This window comes from Mustela lutreola, chromosome 1 (genome assembly GCF_030435805.1).
Source record: "Mustela lutreola isolate mMusLut2 chromosome 1, mMusLut2.pri, whole genome shotgun sequence".
NCBI lineage: Eukaryota > Metazoa > Chordata > Mammalia > Carnivora > Mustelidae > Mustela > Mustela lutreola.
This window is the reverse complement of record NC_081290.1, coordinates 72,568,320-72,588,876: the sequence shown is the minus strand read 5'-3', so window position 1 is coordinate 72,588,876 and position 20,557 is coordinate 72,568,320. Positions and strand designations below refer to the sequence as shown.

The following is a 20,557-nucleotide window of genomic DNA, read 5'->3' as shown; positions in this document are numbered from 1 at the left end:
TTGATTTGATTTTTGAGTGAGTTTTGAGGAATAATGTGAAGATACTTCTGGATGTTTCTGTTCAGCTTTCCGCTGAGGAGAAAGCCAGTGACTGTCATGAAGAGTCCTGTTTAAACACTTGGGGAACAACCTCTTCAGGAGCAGTGAAGCTAGAGTAATGTGAGGCGGCACCTGTGATTGCACTGGAATCTGCCTGCGGCTACAGTTCTCATGTAAATTGATTAATGTGGCGATGCTTGTTCTAAGGCCGCAAAGGCTTCCGGGAGCACTGTTGAACCCAACCCCTCTGCTCATTCTCTCTAGACTATTAACAAAGACACGATGGGAAATGGTCTACTTAGAAGCCTGAGCAAGATATCTTATAAATGAATGCTTTGGGGGAGGAGGAATACAAATGGAGTGAAAAATCCATTCAGAATAACAAGTGGGCTTTGTACTATGAGAAGAAAGATGTAGGGTGATTTCTTTATGAAAAAAACACATTTATATTTGAGAATTTCTTCACTCCAGTTTCCATACAATCTGAGAAAATTTTGTATTTACCGTAGAAGCCTCAATTATTTTAGTCAAATTGACCCTCTGAAATTTTCTCAAGATTTACTTCTTGGAATATATTTATGAAATTGCTGTTTCGAGGGGCACCTGGGTGGCTCTATCGGTTAGGCCTCAGACTCCTAATTTCAGCTCAGGTCATGATCAAGGGGTCATGGGATTGAGCCCCATTTTGGGCTCCACACTCAGCGGGGAGTCTGCTTTTCTCCTCCCTCTGCCCATCCCCTTGTTCTCTCTCTCTCAAGTAAGTTTATTAAGAAAGAAAGAAAGAAAGAAAGAAAGAAAGAAAGAAAGAAAGAAGGAAATGGCTGGTTTTGTAGGTCAAAATGGCCAAATATCAATCGTTCATAGAGATCAATTCTATATACCCGGCCATAACTCTCTGAGCCTCATGATTTCTTCAACAAACATTTACTGAGGGCCCTAATACAGTCTTTTCTACTTAGGCAATTCCCATTCTATTGGAGATTCTAAAGTGTAAACAAATAATTGAAAAACAGAATGATAAATGCAATGATAGAGAAGGTACAAACTGACACAAAGGAATTTGTGAAAGATTCAGCTCAGTCCAGTGAGGAAAGGTGTTGCAAAGCCGATGGTGTTTGAGCTGAGTAACTGGAAAGCAGCTGAGCCAGTTGAGGAACTGGGAGTGTCTTTCTAGGTGGAGAGAACTACATGTACTACATGTACAAATCTTTGAGGCGTAAAGCAGGATGCCAAGTTCAAGTAACAATGCTGTTAAATCATGTAGGCTCTTTGGGTCAAAGCTAGAGGCTGCAGGAAAATAGGAGTACCGACAAAAGATGAAAACGGAGAGAGGTTGAACAGGTGTGGTTTGTGGTGGGTCTCGGAGTAAAAATACTGACCGTGAAGTAATATCAAATATAAATGTCCTCAATTAGATACTGGTGGGCTAGTGAAAAGCTTTAAACTGGGAGGCAACATGCTCAACTTATCTTTCAGAAGGAAAACTGTAAATGGAATGATAGGGAGACTCACTGAGGGGCTACAGATATGAGGAACTGAGCTAACGTGACAGTTTGGAGACTGTATGGTGATGGAAAAGACTTCGAGGAGTGAAAGGTGTGATGGCGGTGAATTCAAAAGAGCTTAGTTTCAGAATATTTTCTATCATTTGAGTTCTTTTTTAAAATGTTACATTTTCGGGGCACCTGGGTGGCTCAGTGGGTTAAAGCCTCTGCCTTCGGCTCAGGTCATGATCCCAGGGTCCTGGGATCGAGCCCCACATCCGGCTCTCTGCTCTGCGGGGAGCCTGCTTCCTCTTCTCTCTCTCTCTGCCTGCCTCTCTGCCTACTTGCGATCTCTGTCTGTCAAATAAATAAATAAAATCTTTTTAAAAAATGTTACATTTTCCTTATTGAATGTTTTAATTTGAGCAAAATAATGGGTCAAACCTTTGTAAAATCTGCCTAAGTATCTTTTTTATTTTTTTTTAAGGTTTTATTTATTTATTTGACTGAGAGAGAGAGAGAGCACAGCAGGGGGAGCAGCAGAGGGAGGGAGAGCAGGGAGCCCAATATAGGACTTGATTCCAGCACCCTGGGATCATGACCTGAGCCAAAGGCAGATGCTTAACAGACTGAGCCACCCAGGCGCCCCTCTAAATATCTTAATAATATAATAAAATCACTGCATGATTAATTCAATTATCATCTAATTGAAAGATTAATTTTCTTTTCTTTTCTTTTTTTTAGACAGAGCAGCATGCACAAGGAGGGGTGGGTGGGTGGGGGCAGAAAGAGAGAGAGTGAGTTCGAGACTCTTAAGCAGCACAGAGCCCCACTGGGGGGTTGATCTTACGACCCTGAGATCATGACTTTCATGATCTGAGCAAAAACCAAGAGTCAGGCACCCAACTGACTGAGCCACCGAGGCATCCCTGGAAAAATTCATTTTAAAAATCAGTTTAGGGGTGCCTGTGTGGCTCAGTCAATTAAGCATCTGACTTTGGGCAGGTCATAATCTCAAGGCTGTGGGATCAAACTCCATGTAGGGCTCTTCTCCATGCTCAGGGTGGAGTGGGCTTCGCCCTCTCCCTCTGGACCTCCCCCTGCTCATGCTCTCTCTCTCCCAGATAAATAAATAAATAAAATATTTTAAAAATCTGTTTAGTTGGTCACTCTATGTGGCTTCTGCTTGAGACATAATAGATATAACTACAGTCTACAAATCTTCCTCTCCAAAAGAACGTTCTTTCCCTAGTTCTGAGGGAAAGGATTTCTGATTTGTGAGAAAGGATTTTCATTTTTAAATGGGAGTAATAATGCCCACAATGTTCATGTCACCTGCTAAAGGAAAAAGCTAATTTTCTCTTCATTTTCTTCCTCCGCCCCAGAAATCACCATCCATAAGAAATAATCTCAGAAAATAAAAGGTAAATGTTTAGATTAGTTTAATTATTAATTTGGGCAGTGATTACTTAAAATTATACATCCATATGAAAAATTTGAATAATAATACTTAACTGGCCAAATTCCTCCCATTTGTTCATGAAAACTCACCCCAAAAGTTAAGTAAATAAATCTTTTTCTATAAATTTCTTTAGAGAGAACTTCAACTGAGGAAAAACATTGTATAATGTGTTTTATTATAACGGACAGTATTGCTTCTGGTCAACAGATGTTATCTGACAGGACAAATACTTGGCACAGAAATTACTAGCACATTAAAAAACTAATCTTCCCTGAATTCAGCTTTGACTCAGAAGCTGGCTGTGGAATACACTGCATTAGAAAATTCACATTAAAAAAAAATAAAGCAGTTATTTCATATTATTCAAGACTGCTCCATACATTTCTTTCAATAGTGAAAGTAGTGTTTAAATTTCAGGGGCATGTCGTTGATTAAAACATATGTTGTGTTTTTTATAAATTTAGTCCTCTTTTATATCCCTGTCTTCATCAAAGAGAACTTGGTTATCTGATTCTACTGCCATTATTAATCTTTTGTAATTGGTTTCATATTCCAAGCCCCACACTCTATATCACTTTGACTTTGTTAAGGTATATTTTCAATTTTATCAAAATCAGCCAATGATCTAATAAGAAAAATACTGTTTGTGAAATATTGTTGTTTCACATTGGTTGTTAAAGTCTAAAAAAAGCTAATAAAATATAGTTTGCTTTTGGACTTGATAGCTGCTGTTTCAAAAGGTTGTTTGTTCTAAATAAATACTGGACTTTAAAAGGAAAAAAACCCTTCTAAAATTTTTTTCAGAAAAGGCAACAATTGGCCAGAAGGTAAAGCCGGACAAATTCTGGATCTGTGGGGTACAGCTCATTCTTTTATCATCCCTGTTGAAGAATGTGACAGGCAACAACACAAAAGCTAGTCTGCATCAAATTCAAAGTTAAGCTTTATTTCCTAACTATCTTAACTACATATTGCTGCTTACAGTGCCCCAACTGCATGGCTTAGTATACAACCCACTGATTTGCTCACAATTTTATGGATCAGCAATTTGGTTTGGGTGTTCAGCTGGCCGGTTCTTACTCGTTCTTGCCTGGGATCTCTCAGTTGCAGTTGTCCGGCATGGCGGCTGAAACTGGAGGGTCTAGGATAGCCTCACTCATGTATCTGGGGTTAGCGCTAGCTAGGGATGGGGCCGCTCTCTCCATAAGGTCTCTTATTCTCATGGAGACCCATGATTCCAAGCAAACGAGAAGTCTCACAAAATCAATTCCACAGCATTCCATCAAAGCAAGGTACAAGTCAAGTTCAAATTCAAGGAGGTGGAAAAATAATCTCCACCCCTTGATGGAAAGGAATATAAAGGCATACTTCATTGGAGTGTATGTGGAAAGACTATGTGACTGTTTTTTTCCCAGTCTACCACACTAACAATGGCTCAAAATTCACAAAAAATATGGAAAAAGATTGATTATATAAAAACTAAAGAAAAAATCTCCTGTACTACAAAAACACCATAAGTAGAGTAAAATGAAAGACAAACTTGGAAAATAATTTCAATTTATATCAAAGTTTGCTATCTCTAGTACATAAAACTTTCTTAAAAATAGAAAAGTAAAGGTCTAACAACACTATAAAAAATGCATTGAAAGGGCACCTGGGTTGCTTGGTTGGTTAAGTCTCTGCCTGATTTCAGCTGGGGTCATTTCAGTGTTGTGAGATGGAGCCCTGCGGTGGGCTCTGTGCTGGACGTGGAGTCTGTTTATGATTCTCTCTCTCCCTCTCCCAGCACCCCCACTCTCTCTCCCAAAATTAAAAAAAAATGCGTTGGAGATATGAACAGAAACTTTGCAGAAAAAGAAAGGTACATTGCCCTTAACCAATGAAAAAAGGTTCAACCTCACTCTTAATAAAGAAAACACAAATTAAAATCATGCTGATACAAGTTTTCATCTATCACACCTATCAAAAATCCAAATGTTTGGGGTGCCTGGGTGGTTCAGTGGGTTAAGTCTCTGCCTTCGGCTTGGGTCATGATCTCAGGGTCCTGGGAATGAGCCCCACATCAGGCTCTCTGCCCAGCGGGGAGCCTGCTCCCCACCCCCGCCTCTCTGTCTATTTGTGGTCTCTCTCTCTGTCAAATAAATAAATAAAATCTTTAAAAAAAAAAAAACCCAAATGTTTTAAAATACACTCGGCAGGAAACAGGTACTCACGTACATTGTTATTTTGGGAATACAAAATAGTATGACTCCTATGGAAGGGCTTTTGCAATAGATAGCAAAATTACTTATGTATTTGATCTAGCAATCTCTCTTTCAGAAATCTATCCTAGTGAAACACTGAAAAATGCAAAAAGACACTTTGCAGAAGCTTATTCAATGCAGCAGTATTTGTGATTGCAAATAAGAGAAACAACTCAAATGTCCATCAGTAGGAGACAGTTGAGTAAATCATAGTACCCACATATGTAGCTCCATGCAACTGTAAAAAGTAATGAGAACTAGGGGAACCTGGGTGCCTCAGTCAGTTAAGCATGTGACACTTGTTTTCAGCTCACGTCGTGATGTGGGTGTTGAGGGATCCAGCCCCAGGTAGGGCTCTGTGCTCAGTGGGAAGTCTACTTGAGATTCTCTCTCCCCCTCTGCTCTTCCCCTCCCCCTGCCCTGCCCTTGCTCACTCCCTCTCTAAAATAAATAAATAACTCTTTTTTAAATTTTTAATTATTTTTTTTGACACAGAGAGAGAGATCACAAGTAGGCAGAGAGGAAGGCAGAGGGAGAAGGGGAAGCAGGCTCCCCACTGAGCAGAGAGCCCCATGCAGGGCTGGATCCCAGGACCCTGAGATCATGACCTGAGACAAAGGCAGAGGCTTAACCAACTGAGCCACCCAGGTGCTCCAAAGTGTTTTTTTTTTTCATTATTCATGCGATGCTGTGTGTATGTTAATCTACAATAAATATTATAATCTATATTTTATATTATACATGATCTTTAATACTATAGACTATACATGATCTTTAATACTATATTATAGATCTTTAATACTATAGGCTTTAATAATATAGATCTTTAATACTATAGACTATACATTAAAAATTAGTGAATAAAAACAGAAGCACTAATGACTTTCCAACTTTATTTAAATGAGTTCAAATCAAAACTCAAGAATCTAGATTAACACACATTAAGGTACAGGTATAGCAAAATTAAAGTGAATGCAGATTGTACAGAAAGCTCAATTCCTATGATATAAAACTGAAATACAAAGATGCAACTCCGTGAGCTCTTTACTGAAATGTCATATTCTGATCTCAGAGAGCAGGCAACTATTCACACCCATAAAAATCTCAAAGTCTCTCAATCCCCAAGTCTATCAGTACATACCAGAAATCTTCAAATTTTCTAGCAAAGGAGCCTGTCCTAAAGCTATGATGACTGAAACTACAAAAGCACCTATCAGACAGGATGGCATTTTTTTGGCTAAAGGGTCGGTCAGCAAGAGATTAGCCTTGAGTCGGGGCGTGGGCGTCGGAACTAACGCTGGCTTGCTCCTGTGAATCATCCCCAGCAGAGGATTCTGATTCAACCGGAGGACTCTTCTCTTCTCCTTCAGCATTTCCACCAGCGCTTTCCTTGTCTGTGGTCCCGTGATCATTTCCGGCAACAGCTCCATCCAGAGCTGCACTCTGAACCTCCGGGGGCGCTTCGGCGCTGGCTTCTGCGGTGGCGCCCAGCCCGGCGTCTGTCGCCTCTGCCCCCACTTTAGCACTGACCGCGTCGGGCTCGCCGGCAGTGGCCTCCACATCCCCGGGACCGGCTGAAGCCTCTTCTACCGCCGCAGCTGGAACATCTGGAGTACCTTCCGCATCTACCTCCAGGACTTCCGGGGCAGACACTTCACACACGTCTGAACTTGCTTTCTCCGCTCCTGCCACGTTCTCTTTTTCACCTTTAAGATTTAGTCCATTAAGCAAAGGGTTAATTTAAAGAGCATGGGAACGCAGCGGAAGCCCGCGAAGTCATTTTTTTAAAAAGATTTTTATTTATTTATTTGAGAGAGAATGAGATCACAAGTAGGCAGAGGCAGGTAGAGAGAGAGAGGAGGAAGCAGGCTCCCTGCTGAGCAGAGAGCCCGATGTGGGGCTCTATTCCAAGACCCTGAGATCATGGCCCCAGCCAAAGGCAGAGGCTTTAACCCACTGAATCACCCAGGCACCCCTCCCCCGCAGTCATTTTTTAAAAATGAGACAAAGTTATCTGTACTGATATGAAATGCTCTTCAAGGTAGCCTGTTAAATGAAAAAAGCAAGAAAAAAAGCAATGTATACCATATGGACAAAAGGAGGTAAGGTATACCCAGATAGTTTTTATTTGCAAAGACTCTCTAGGAGGATACAAAGAAGCTGGTATTATTGATTCTCTCTGGGGAGGGAAAATGGATAAAGGGAGGGGAAAGCATCTGCTTTTTCATAACCCTTTTGAACCTTTAAAAAATTTACAAATATTATTTATTTAAATACAAGGAACATGAAAAACAGCCAACCTTTCATATGAAGTAGCATGGAAAAACAGCCAACTTACTAGTTGATGACTGAGCAATCACTATCCTCTTTCAACCTCAGTTTTATCATCTGTAAAATGGGGAAATCGATAATATCTGCCTCAAAGAGCTATTGTGAGGACTGACTAAAATTAAGGCATGACAAGGGGTTTAAAACCAAAAGTGCAGGGGGGCCTGGGTTGTTCAGTTGGTTAAGTGTCTGCCTTTGGCTCAGGTCATGATCCCAGAGTCCTGGGATCGAGCCCCACTTTGGGCTCCCTGCTCAGTGCTCTCTAACTCTCTCAAATAAATAAATAAATAAAATCTTAAAAAAAAAAAAAAAGTTCCAGCCACGTGGGTGGCTCAGTAGGTTAAGCACCCAATTCTTGGTTTTGGCTCAGGTCACGATCTCAGGGTTGTGAGAATGAGCCCCTCAGTGGGCTCCAGGCTTATCGGGGAGTCTGTTTGGGATTCTCTCTTTCCCTTTGACCACCACCCCAATAAATAAATAGTGCTATGGAAATGTTGAGTTTTATTATTATTACAATCAGCTTTCTCGTGATTCTATTCAGTAATATTTATTGATGGTATTCCATTTCTTAACATTGTCATGACTAAAAGGTTAAAATTGGTTCATAAGTAGCTAGTATCTGTCCCTAAATAGTGATCAAAGTAATAGATAATAATGGCATTATAACTGAGATGAAAAAAGTATTCAAAGCAAGCAGTTTAAGGCAAAAAACATACATTAGGGTGAAAATGTAAAGTTTGTGTTCTAGTAGTTGCCATTTTATCATCAGATCAACTCAGGGACTTAATAGACATGATTGACTGCACTAATGTCAAGTGAACTTTGGGCAAAGACACACAGCCAAAACTGAAACAAGAATTAGTTTAATGATTTAAAAAAAAAAAAAATGAGGGAAATGAGCTGCTGAGAGAGACAGATACTAAAACATGTCCGCCTGAATGGAAGTCTGAGTAGGGGAAAAGTAATATTATCAAACAAAGATTCAAAGTCACTGGTCAGCAGTACAAATGTAAAACGTTTCATTTATCTAATGTACTCATCCAAAACATATAACAATATTCTTTAGGTTTTGGTTGGGCTTTCCCTTTCTGAATGAACTTCTCCCCAAAGCCATTCTGTTAAGTTAGTAAAGAAGTCGAAAGCAAATAGTGTTCATAGCTAGAGTAAGATCATGGAAATCAGTGTCTCAAGGGAAAAAAATAATAAATCCACTTTACCTTGAAGTGGATGTAACTCTGCTTTGTTTTTTTCTTTCAAATTTGTTACACGTTCCGTTTGTTTGCCTTGCTCTGATGTGATCGTCCTGTAAGTCTGAAAGTAAACGTGTGCTTAAGTTTCTTTCTTGAGCTCTAAAATTCAACATGCCAATTTCAAAGGTATCTATAATTCAAAGAAGAGAAACCAATGTACACCAGCACACTTTTGCTTCTCCTTTGGAAATTTTTTGCTACTAAGTGGAATTCTTTACAAAGGAAAGAAACAAATGCTCTAACAGGAGTCAAAGATAACAGAAAAACACAGGCAGATACAAAGATGAAGACAAAGAAGGAAAAAACAAATCATGCTAGAACCAAAATACTCTGACAAGCATTTATAGATACCCCCTGGCATTTATCCCAGAGAAATGGCAACTTATGTGCACACAAAAACCCTTATACAAATGTTCATGGTTGCTTTATTTGTAACAGCCAAAAGCTGGAATCTGGCTGGGGGGTCCTACAACAGGTGAACAGTTAAGCAAACTGTGGTAAACCCATAACTTGGAATGCTACTCAGGATTAAAAAGGAATGAACTCTCAACACAGGTTTAACAATTTGGATGCATCTCCAGGTAATTATGCTGAGTGAAAAAAGCCAGTCTCAAAAGGCTGTATACCTCATGATTCCATTTATGTAACATTCTTGAAATGGAAAGTTGTACACCTAGAGAACAGATTTGTGGTTGCCAGGGCTAGGAAGAAGGGAGGAGAGGACAAAAAAGACTGAGGGCAATTACAAAGGACTACACAAGAGATCCTATGTCCTGACAGCAGTAGTGAATACATGAATCTACACGTGATACGACTGCCTGGAATGAAATACACATGCATGTGTGCATGTGCACACCCGTGCACACACACACAAAGTGCAAGTGAAAGTGGTGAAATATGCATAAGGACAGTGGATTTTATCCATGTCCACTTCCTGATTGTGATACTGGGTTACCGCTATAAAAGATGTTACTCACCAGAAGAAATGAGGCAAAGACTCTGTGAGACCTCTGTATTAGCTCTCATAACCGCACATGAAACTCAATCATCTCGTAACCAAAAGTTTGAAAAAAATCTTCCAAAACAGCATATTTGTAGACCCTAATGAAGATTCCTTAAGTAAGCTAGGGTTTTTCCTTAAAAGCAGAACTATGACCTGACCATCGGTTATTTCAGAAACAGAATCAGGAATAAAACTTAGCAGTAGGATTACAGATTTTTAAAATTTGCATTTTATATACGTGTTCTCTAAATTTTTAATAACCAAAACCCATGTATCTTATTAAAAATTATACTTTGCAAATTACAAACCATTTTAGAGCATGTTAGAATTAGACTGTGAAAATGGAAAATCTACAACCTCAGGGGTGGAAATGATACCGAAGTGGCCCTAACAAATCCGGCAGAGTTTGGTGAATTCAGGCTTGAATCATCTGGGTTTCAAAGGATCAGCAGGAATGATGGTCACCAATCTGGATGAGAGCAGGGGATACTTTCCTGGCAGGGTGGGAACTCCTGAGAGCTTAAACCACTATGCTGAGTCGACATGCTCCACACTCAGTACACAAAAGCTGAGCCTGGGCAGAGGTTCACGTTCCTGAAATGGACATCCCAGCCCAAGTGAACATGCTTTCTTTTTTTGTTGTTCAAGGGACTAAAACACAAGATGAGAAGAAAGGCTGGTTCAGGCAGAATCGAAGAGATGAGGATATTGGAATGATTCACACTCATGTGTAGCCGAGAGAATTTAGTTTTCCAAATCAAAGATGGTCATACACAGAGTAGAAAAAAGGCCTATCAGAAGGGGCCTTTGCACAGCCTCAAATGTAGACTTCGAAAGTTATTTCCAAATGATATCACTCATTATATGTAAGCATTTAAAATATCCCACAAACATCTCAGATCCTCAAAAAACTGACATAACCTGGGCCTGCCTCAGAGTCTAAGAGGCCCTTATTGTAGAAGATTTTACATGGAAATGAAAGACTGGCTGGTGACCATCTCTGGATTCCATTCAGATAAATCTAGTAGAGAACTTATTTTCATATAGGACAAAGGGAAGGGGGGGGACTTGAATACAGGTTTTCAAGTGTCTCACATTCTGCATTTCCTCCTAACAAGAGCCTAAGATTCTTGGGAATTGAAGCTTCCTACATTCAAGAGTAAAACCACACATTCTTAGAGGTGGAAAGGGACTTGAAGCTCATGCTTTGTCCAACTCCCACTCCCACTGAGAGAGAACAAGGCCAGAAAGGGCTCAAAGGACAGTCATTTTATGACCTTCCTGTTTATGATTGCTCTTGCAAAGAAAGATTGGACTGGAGAGATTCATGTCTGGCACTAATAAGCATAATTATGGGCATAGTGAGTTCCAGATGAAATTCCATCTATCCAGCTCCCCCTATAATCACATGGCCCAGTTCAATCTCTGTTTCTCCAATGGCCTACTTCCAACAATAGTAGCTCTGGGCAGTGAATTCGACATTAAGCAATAGATGGTAGAAGGAAAGGAATCTGGGTATGAGTGAAAGCTGCTGGATCAGTGGAGGATGATAATATAAGTGATATCTTTGAAATATCTGGTTTCTTGAGGCCCTCAAAATTCTGAAGATTAAGGCTAAGTTATTTTGTTTTGGCCATCTACATACAAACTGCTCCTAGTTATGCACATCTCTGTAGGGTCAAACCAAAATGTAGTGACTTTTGTGTACTCTTAGGGTTTCCGAAAATTTTGTATTTATTTTCCTTTTGTTCATAATGAAGATTAAATTTTGATTTAGAAAGTTTATGACAAAATGGGGAATGATTCAATAGACTTATTATTACTTATTTAATACACAAATATTTCATCACTTTAGCCCTAAAAATCATACTATCAAAAGCTTCATTTTTCAGTGATCATCTGGAAGGAGTAGGTAAAACATTCTTTTAACTTTGCATATGTCTATTTTGAATTTTTGAAAATATATGAATAAATATTACCTTTTTAAAATAATGAATGTATACAAAGATATATAAAACTAATAAAAACCATGGAGACAGTACAAAGATTTGGGGAGGGAAGAGTGAATACATGGAACACAGGGAATTTTTAGGGCACTGAAACTATTCCGTATGATACTATAATGGATATATTGTTATACACTTGTCCAAACTCATAGAATGTGCAGTACCGAGAGTGAACCCTAATGTACACTATAGACTTTAGTTAGTTAAAATGTATTGATATTGACTCATCAGTTGTAACATGTATCACACTAATGCGAGGTTGTTGATGGAGTATTGAGAGGAGATGTAAGAACGCTATACTTCCTGTTGATTTTTCTATAAACCTAAAATGCTCTAAAAAAAAAAAAAAAGTCTATTGGATGCCTGGTGGCTCAGTCAGCTAAGCGTCTGCCTTCAGCTCAGGTCCTGATCCTGGGGTCCTGGGATGAAGCCCCACATCAGGATCCCTGCTCGGCAGGGAGCCTGTTTTTCCCTCTCCCTCATCCCCTCCCCACTACTGGTGTTCTTTTGCTCTCTCAAATAAAAAATAAAATATTTTTAAAAATAGTCTATTAAGTTAATCTTTCAAAACGGTTCTTGTTTAAATGTTAATAATAGTACCTACCTTATAGCATTGCTGTAGTTATTAAATGAGCCGTGAGTCTGTCACTCATGTTTATATGATAAACACTCATAGGTCGACTATTACTATTAGTATTTACAATAACATCATTTTTAAAAAGATTTTATTTATTTTAGAGAGAGAGCTTGAGAGGAAGGAGGGTCAGAGGGAGAAACACACTCCCCGCCCAGCAGGGAGCCGGCAGGTCTCAAACCCAGGACTCCAGGATCATGATCTGAGCCAAGGGCAGTCATTTAACCAACTGAGCCACTCAGGTGCCCCTAATAATGTCATTTTTACTGGAAGTCACCTGTACTTGGCAGTGTATATTGTGTAAGAAATGTTGATTTCCCACCATCTTGTATATTTAACTAATCTCATGTCCTGACTTTGATAATGTTTTGAGTTTTACATATTACAAAATATATGAATTCCTAAACATTATGGTTATTTAAACACTTACATAATATCCACCAGCACTGACAGTGACACCTACAACCAGATAATAGATCATATTTGATCCAGATGATCCAAACCATTTGTTAGATGACATCCAGCGAAGAGATGCTAGGAAAACAAGTTGAAACACAGTTAGCTGTACCACTTAAGCAAAACTATTTAAAATAATTATACCTCAAAAAAATTTTCCCCTTCAGTGAACTATTAACATCAAGTGATTTTTAGCTTAAGGGAATACAGTATCACAAAGTAGGGTAATAATTCCATTTGACATTTTCCCAATCTCATTTGATAAGTACTTATGAAACCTGTCAGCTTCGTGCTTAGCATCATGCTTTTCTTGGAAAGAGTGCAGGCGTGAGTAAGGAGAAATGACAAAAGCACTGAACAGTTTTAACAGTCCAACAAGATGCAAAAGAAATCCATTGCTATATGTACTCCACTACAGGCTTCAGTGGAAAAGATTATCTTTCCAAAAATTGAATTAAATATATTTGAACTAAAACAGGTTGAAGCCCAACACATTTCTACAAATCTATAATACAAATATCCTACGTAGACAGAAATCTTAATTTTTCTAACAAAAGCCTTTAAAGATGAGCAGATATAAGATTGTTTAGGACAAGATGTTACAACATGGTCATGTGTGAAGAAGTATAATTCTGTACAAACCAATAGAAATAGGTAAGAGTACTGTATTATTACGTCTAAATACATAAAACTTGTAAATGTTATACGCCCTTGAATTGAAATTTTAAATAATAGACTCAGAGATAGAAAGAGTTTAAAGTTCATATAGCTCAAATTCTTTATTTTCAAGATACAAAAAAAGTAGAAACATTAATTTATTCACTCAACAAAAAAGGGTTGAGCGCCTACTATGTGTTTCGTCTTGTCAGAATCATTAAGGATAGAACTTTGAACAAGACATACAAGGTCCTGAGCCTCATGTAGCTCACATAGTTGAAGGAGGGAAGAAATGCACAAATAACTGAAATGCAGTGTGACAAATGCTGGAACAGAAGCAAGCAGAAGTTGCAACAACAGCATAAAAATTCAGTGAAAAACCTCAGCTAGCTGGCTTAAGGGACCTGTCATAATTAAAGAGACATCACCTGGGTTTTGAAGGAAAGTACAGGACACTGTCAGATGAATAAGGGAGAGAAAATTGCACCAGAGGCAGAAGGCACAGCACATGCAAGGTCAGGAGAGCTAAAAAAGTGCAAAGTAATTGGATGTGGCCTGACACACAGGGTGTGAATGAGGACTGGGGAGAAGTTTTGATTTGCAGTTGCCCTAATTACAAATCTTTGTATTAGCAATACTGGAAAGACTTCCTGTATGTGTTTTCAGTTTGTATATAAACAATCATCTCTTGGAAAAAATATTTTTTCCGCACCAATGTAGCCAAAGAGGTTATCTTAAGAGGGTATGGCTTTGACCTGTAGTGGGGCTTTTGTTGGTTTAAAAATACATCTGTTACTAAACAGGGAATATGTAGCTTCTGTAGTTGTCAACCAGACATAAATATCAAAAAGATTATTTTAAATAGGAAGCAATAAAGAAAATCATCCGAGATGTAAGTAAAGACTTAAACACAAATACAATTATGACAATTAAAAGAGTAATGAGGGGCGCCTGGGTGGCTCAGTGGGTTAAAGCCTCTGCCTCCAGCTCAGGTCATGATCCCAGGGTCCTGGGATGGAGCCCCATATCCCGCTCTCTGCTCAGCGGGAAGCCTGCTTCTTCCTTCTCTCTCTGCCTGCCTCTCTGCCTACTTGTGATCTCTGTCTGTCAAATTTAAAAAAAAAAAAAAAATCTTAAATAAAAATAAAAGAGCAATGAAATGGGAAATAAATATTTAATAAAGATTAATTAGTTAAATTTGAGCATATCAATGTAATGTGAAATAGATATTAGAAATTTTGCAGGAGAATATTTTCTTACCTGAGGAAATATTTACAATATAGCAAATGCAAATTTATAGCAAAATAATCTATACAGGGCTATCTCAGTTTGTGAAAGCTATGTGCACAAGAATAAAATGCAAGAGGAAGAAAGTTCTGGAACATTATATATACTAAAATGTAAATGGTGGTATTCTCTGAGTGGCAGGATTACAGGTGACCTCTCTTTTGCCTTTCTGCGTTCCTTCCAATGATCTATTACAAACCCTAATTATTTACTCATCAAAAAGTTACATTTTTAAAAAGCAAAAGCCTGAGAACACAATTTGGTGAGGCTCAGCTAAAATTTTACTCTTCAGTTCATCAAAACAGAAAGCACCAACAAAAAGGTCAATTAATCTCCATGACTGAAGCCAGATTCCCGGTCAATAATAGTTCTTAAAATACATAAACAAATCAATGCTACGAAAAAAAGTAATTAGATGAAAATGAGAGAAAGATCAGGGCTGCTACAGCCAGTATTGCTAACTACCAATTTAAAATGTCTAACCTGCTTTTCTTTTACCCCAAGTTGGGGAAGAAATTATCTGAAACGCGTCGCTACAAAAGAGGTGTGTGTGTTTGCGCGTGTTTGTGCCTGAAGCCGGTGGTGCATGCGCAAGATAACGCCAAAGGCCACGGTCAGGGGGCTCATCTTTCTCCCCTCCCCACCCCCAATCACAACGGCCTCGTTATCTTCTGAAGTTTAAAATTAATGGGTTCTACTTCGTCAGTGAAAAAATGCTCTATCTTACTCAGTATAAAGATCAAGGAAAACGAAGATGCCTTACTCTGTTATCGGTGAGGCAACGGCTTCCTACCATTTTTTTAAGAGAAAAATAAAGCTTTCTGGACAGACCTTCCTTCCCTCCCACCGCCACCACCACCACAGGCCTAATTAAAGTGGAGGCGGGGGAGGGGAGGAGGGGAAGGGGACATGGCCCATGGAATCATCCGCGGCAGTGTTTCTTTCTCTGTCTGCTCCAACGCACGCTCTGGGCAAAACTACCTCAAAGCCTTAGAAAGTGAGGCCAAGTGCGGGGAGAACTAAGAACTTTCCAAAAGGTTGTCTAAGAGCCGCTGGGTTAAGCAGGACCGCCAAGACAGGGGAGGCGGAGGAGGTCTGGGAAGGAGCCGCTGGGGCAGAACTGCACAGGAGCGCGAAGCCCGCCCGCAGCAGGGAGGGAAAACACGCATGCCCACACTTATTAAGCCCTTGCAGTGTTCCGGGCACTATAGTAGGCGCTTTTGTATTTTTCAAGTTTTAGTAAAGAGGCTTCAAGTTTGGGCGCCTGGGTGGCTCGGTTGGTTAAGCGACTGCCTTCCGCTCAGGTCACGGTCCCACAGTTGCAGGATCGAGTCCCACATCGGACTCCCAGCTCCACGGGGAGTCTGCTTCTCCCTTTGATCTTCTCCCCTCTCCTGCTCTCTCTCACTCTCTCTCCGTAAATAAACAGAATTTTTAAAAAAAAAAAAAAAAGCTTCCAGCTTGAACTGCAACTTCCCTCTTTAGGAAATTTCCGAATACTATCCCTCTTCCCATGCATCGCCAAATCTGAAGGTGAGAGATACCGGGACGGCTGGGCGGAACAGGTGGATAGCTCCCGGTTTCTGCGCAGCCCCAGACAAAGTGCTTCGAAGGTTCCTCGAGTTCCGGCTGCGGAGCCCCGGACAAGCCATAAGTTTATTTATTCGGGGGCATTTAGCCAACATTTAGTGGGCCCGCACTCCCTCCCGCGCCCTGCCTGGCTCCATCGTGCTACCCGTTCCTCTGCTTCCTCGTGAAGCTGGAGAGCGCAATAAAAGGAGTAAACTACGCGGGCGTTAGCCAGCCATTTTTCTAAGCGCTTTTAACGGCATATTAACTCATTAAAACTCACAACCATTATTGTCCCCATTTTTGAAATGAGGGAACAGGTGAAATCCCTTACCCAATCAAGATTCGAACCCTCGAAGCCTAGTCCGGATTCCGAAGCCGCTCTAGAAAGGTTGCCTACTATCCAAGGCTTGGAGAACTTCGGGGCGTCCTCCCCGCGATTTTCCTCCATTTCTCCCCTTGCCCCAAGCCCAGGCTTCTGCCCTCGGACCGGGTTTGTCGCCCCCCAACCTCCCGGGTGCCGGCGGGGACGGGGACCCCGGGCAATCTACGCGCGAGACGTCCGTTCTCTTCAGGCTTGGACGCCGGGGCCGGCGCGGTACTCACCGTCCTTCCGGAGCGGCGCGGGGCCGGGGGGCGCCCTCAGGGGCAGCGCCAGCGTCTTGGAGACCGCCCTGCGGAGATACATCGCGCCCGCTGCCCGCAGCGCCGCAGACTCTGCTGCCCGCTCGCGCTGCGAGGCGCGGGGAGCCGGGGCGAGCTCCGCCCGGGGGAGGAGCGCGGACCCCTGCCCAGTCCCGCCCGTGTGCCCCCGGGAGGTGGGGACGGGTTGTTCGCCCGCTTCTTCCTCCCGCAACCTAGTCTCCCGACTCTGTTGCTCTCTCCCGGGTCCGAGAAACGAGCTGTACGCGCCTTCTCAGAAAAGGGATCGGAAGCCGAGAAGTCACCATCACCTGCCGAACTCCGGCGGACAGGCTGGAGATGGTTTAGGGACTTGCAACGTGAATAAGATAGACATGGTTTATCATGTCGGATGTAGTCCGAACCCATTTTAAGTCACACTCCCCGTTAGCTTTCCTAGGAGTGGAAAAGGTAGCCGGAGGTTTCCGGGAGGTGGAATGAGGAGAGGAGTAGCGTCCGCCTTCCGTTAGTGCGCTAGGTGATGTTCAGAATCGTAAGAGAATCCCCAGGAAGAGCTGACTCTCTAGGCAATTCACTGTTACAAAAACTTTAAATATAAAATCCTAAATACTGTACATTCCTGTATGGGTTGTGAAATTAGTATTTCCACATGAACTAAAAGTGCTGAATTATTGGTTTCTTCCCCCAGATTTCAATTTCTTGCTTCATTGTGGCGACAGGAATTTGTCATGATTCGAATACGGAAACCAATAATTTATGCTTATCACATTGTCTAAATGATTAATTTTAGAAGGCACGTTTCTTCCTATAATAATCCCTCATATGTGTTTGGCACATGATAGTTTATAACGCATTTGCACATATATTATCTCTTTTAATTCTTTCAACTCTCAGGAAGATGGAAATTATTACCTTTAGCAAATGGTTTGGTGGTAGAGAGGAATGTCCAGGAACTGATGGTCATGAATTAAAAAATAAAGGACATGATCATAGTTCTAGTTTCAAGTTCTCTTGGCATGTTACAGGCACATTTGCACATTTGCTATGTGAATAGACACTGCTCAGAGGTCCTACTTCTTCTTCTTCTTCTTTTTTTTTTTTTTAAGATTTATTTATTTATTTGTCAGAGAGAGAGAGAGAGAGAGCACCAGCAGGTAGAGTACCAGGCAGAGGCAGAGGGTGAAGCAGGCTCCTTGCGGAGCAAGACCCTAGGATCATGACCCCAGCCGAAGGCAGCCGCTCAACTGACTGAGCCACCCAGGTGTCCCAGAGGTTCTGCTTCTGTGCCCCCAAAATGTATGTTAATATTTCACATACTCTCACTTGAAGAATACAAAGTCAATGGTCAGAACTGGTTTTTTGAGGGGTGCCTAGGTGGCTCAGTCAGATAAATGTCTGCCTTTGGCTCAGGTCATGGTCTCAGGGTCCTGGGGTCAAGCCATGAATGGAGCCCTCTGCTGGGTGGGGAGTCTGCTTCTCCCAATCACTCTCCCTCTGTGCTCTTTCTGTCAAATAAATAAATAAAACCTTAAAAAAAAAGAGAGAGAGCTAGTTTTTTTTTTTTTTTTAATATATTCAGAGTAGCTAGCTATCCTTAGTGATTAAACATTTGAATAAAAACAATTAGGTAATCTGTAGCTAATGAGTGATCAAATTTTGATTTCCAAGCACTTTCCTGAAAGTAGCAAAATGCAGGTTAGTGCACTTACTACCTTCACCAACATTGAGTATACCTCCACTAGCAACTAGAGATTAGCTATCTCCCTGGGGTGTAGGATGTTTAATGGACTGCTAGCAGCTAGGACCAATGCACAAATCTGTCTTCCACTATGGCTCATTTGTTCCCTGGTGTACTTGGGGATGAATTTTTACTTGGCTGTCAGGGAGGGAATAGTCAAGGGCAGTAAATGCATTTAAATGAATTAATGCATGTATTATACTGTTATTTAATGTGTTAGAAGCTCCCCTAAGAAGGATTCTTTCTGAGTAAATATTTGTAAATGAGGGTGGCTCTTGGGACACTGTTCTAGGCTCTTTTTCAGAATTCAGTTGTATTCTCTTTCTGAGTATAGTCTGAGGTCTTCCAGATCACCTCTAGGCTGCATAGTAACCACTCAATCTTTCAAAGTATCTTTCAAAATGCTTACAAGATGCTAGGGACCATCCAGGATGTTGGAGATTAGTTTATTATTTATTTCACAAATATTTATCAAGTATCTATTATGTTAGGCACTGTTCCAAGGCACTCTCCAACGAACAAGAAAAAATTTCTGCTATCATACAAATATTATAGTGAGACATGGAACCAACGTCTTTTCTCAGAGATAGTTACCAAGTGATCACTAAGAAATCTCTGATCAGATATTAATAATAAATGTAATCTAATGCCTTTGGGTTATAACCGAACTAGTTTTAATAATGCAACTGATTGGTTTAAAGGAGGCAAGAATAAAACACATATACAGGCCTTCAAAAGCTTTTCCCAAAGTATTGTTTCATCTATTTTTGTACTATATCCTCTTAATAATCCCGAAGGATATTGGATAATGCTGATTATTCCTCCATCACATATGAGAAAAACTGAGGTAGTATAGCACAATAGTTAAGATATGAGTTTGGGAGCCAGATACCTGATCTATTTTACTGGTCTGAGTAAAAGGTGGACAATTCCTTTATTTATAGGGCTGGTGTGAGCTCTAAAGCACATTAGTATGAAATGTGTTCCCCTAGATCCCCAAGATTCTGACTTCCGGCCCAAGCTGGAGCTCAAGGCTCCTTTTACCATATTCTGTTGCCTTTCAATGCACACACGAAAGATCCATCACATTCCACTTTCTTATCATACAGTAAGGTCTAGTGGGGAGCCTATCATGTCCTCTAGGTTGAATGTGGTCATGCAAGCGGGGAGAGGCAAGAAATGTAAGTTAAACAGCGCCACTCTCCAGGTCCTACTCATCTTAATTAAAAGCTCCATGCCCTCACTTCTTTTCTCTTTTTTTTCAAGTAAGCTCTGAGCCCATCGTGGGGCTTGAACTCACAACCCTGAAATTAAAAGCCTCGTGCTCCAACGACTGAGCTAGCCAGGTGCCCCAAACTCAATGCCTCTTGGATCAAAGGGAATTTTCTACCCACTCTACAGCTCCTGTAGAATATGTGGTTTTCCATTTTGATGACCAACTCTTCACATCTTGATGAAATGCTTCCCATGAGGACATGCGAGGACACACCTGTGGGTTGTCATATTCACTCTATGGCAAGCTGTTTCTCCCAAACACAAGAAAATTTTAACATAGGTATTTGCCGTAGAAGCTCAGACAATGATTTCCCAGCTGTCGGTCATATTGTTTCTAATACTGCCCTTCAGCACATCCTTGACATTTTTCTTGGTCTGGTTGGGAAAACAAGAATCAAGGGTCAGGGAAAATTTGGCTTACCTAAGATGGACTCCACCTAATTGTGATTGCTGACAAAGTAGATATCAGTCTTGAAAACATATT

The 20,557-nt window shown here is 40.7% G+C and overlaps 1 protein-coding gene across 1 annotated transcript; it reads right to left on the bottom strand.

Annotated features, from left to right (window-relative positions):
- Positions 1 to 6,106: 6,106 nt before the first annotated feature.
- Positions 6,107 to 17,180, bottom strand: MGARP (mitochondria localized glutamic acid rich protein). The gene is made up of 4 exons (XM_059168516.1): positions 17,025 to 17,180; positions 12,880 to 12,983; positions 8,774 to 8,867; positions 6,107 to 6,934 (listed from the first exon to the last, which is right to left on the bottom strand). The coding sequence occupies exons 1-4, from the start codon at positions 17,104 to 17,106 to the stop codon at positions 6,489 to 6,491; spliced, it is 726 nt and encodes a 241-aa protein (XP_059024499.1). The 5' UTR covers positions 17,107 to 17,180; the 3' UTR covers positions 6,107 to 6,488.
- Between the last annotated feature and the right edge of the window lie 3,377 nt (positions 17,181 to 20,557).

Coding starts and splice junctions, on each gene's coding strand:
- MGARP (XM_059168516.1), bottom strand. CDS start 17,106: ATGTATCTCCGCAGGGCGGTCTCCAAGACGCTGGCGCTGCCCCTGAGG. Junction 12,984..17,024: donor CGCGCCGCTCCGGAAGGACG/GTGAGTACCGCG, acceptor TTGTTTTCCTAG/CATCTCTTCGCTGGATGTCA. Junction 8,868..12,879: donor TCAGTGCTGGTGGATATTAT/GTAAGTGTTTAA, acceptor GTTTACTTTCAG/ACTTACAGGACGATCACATC.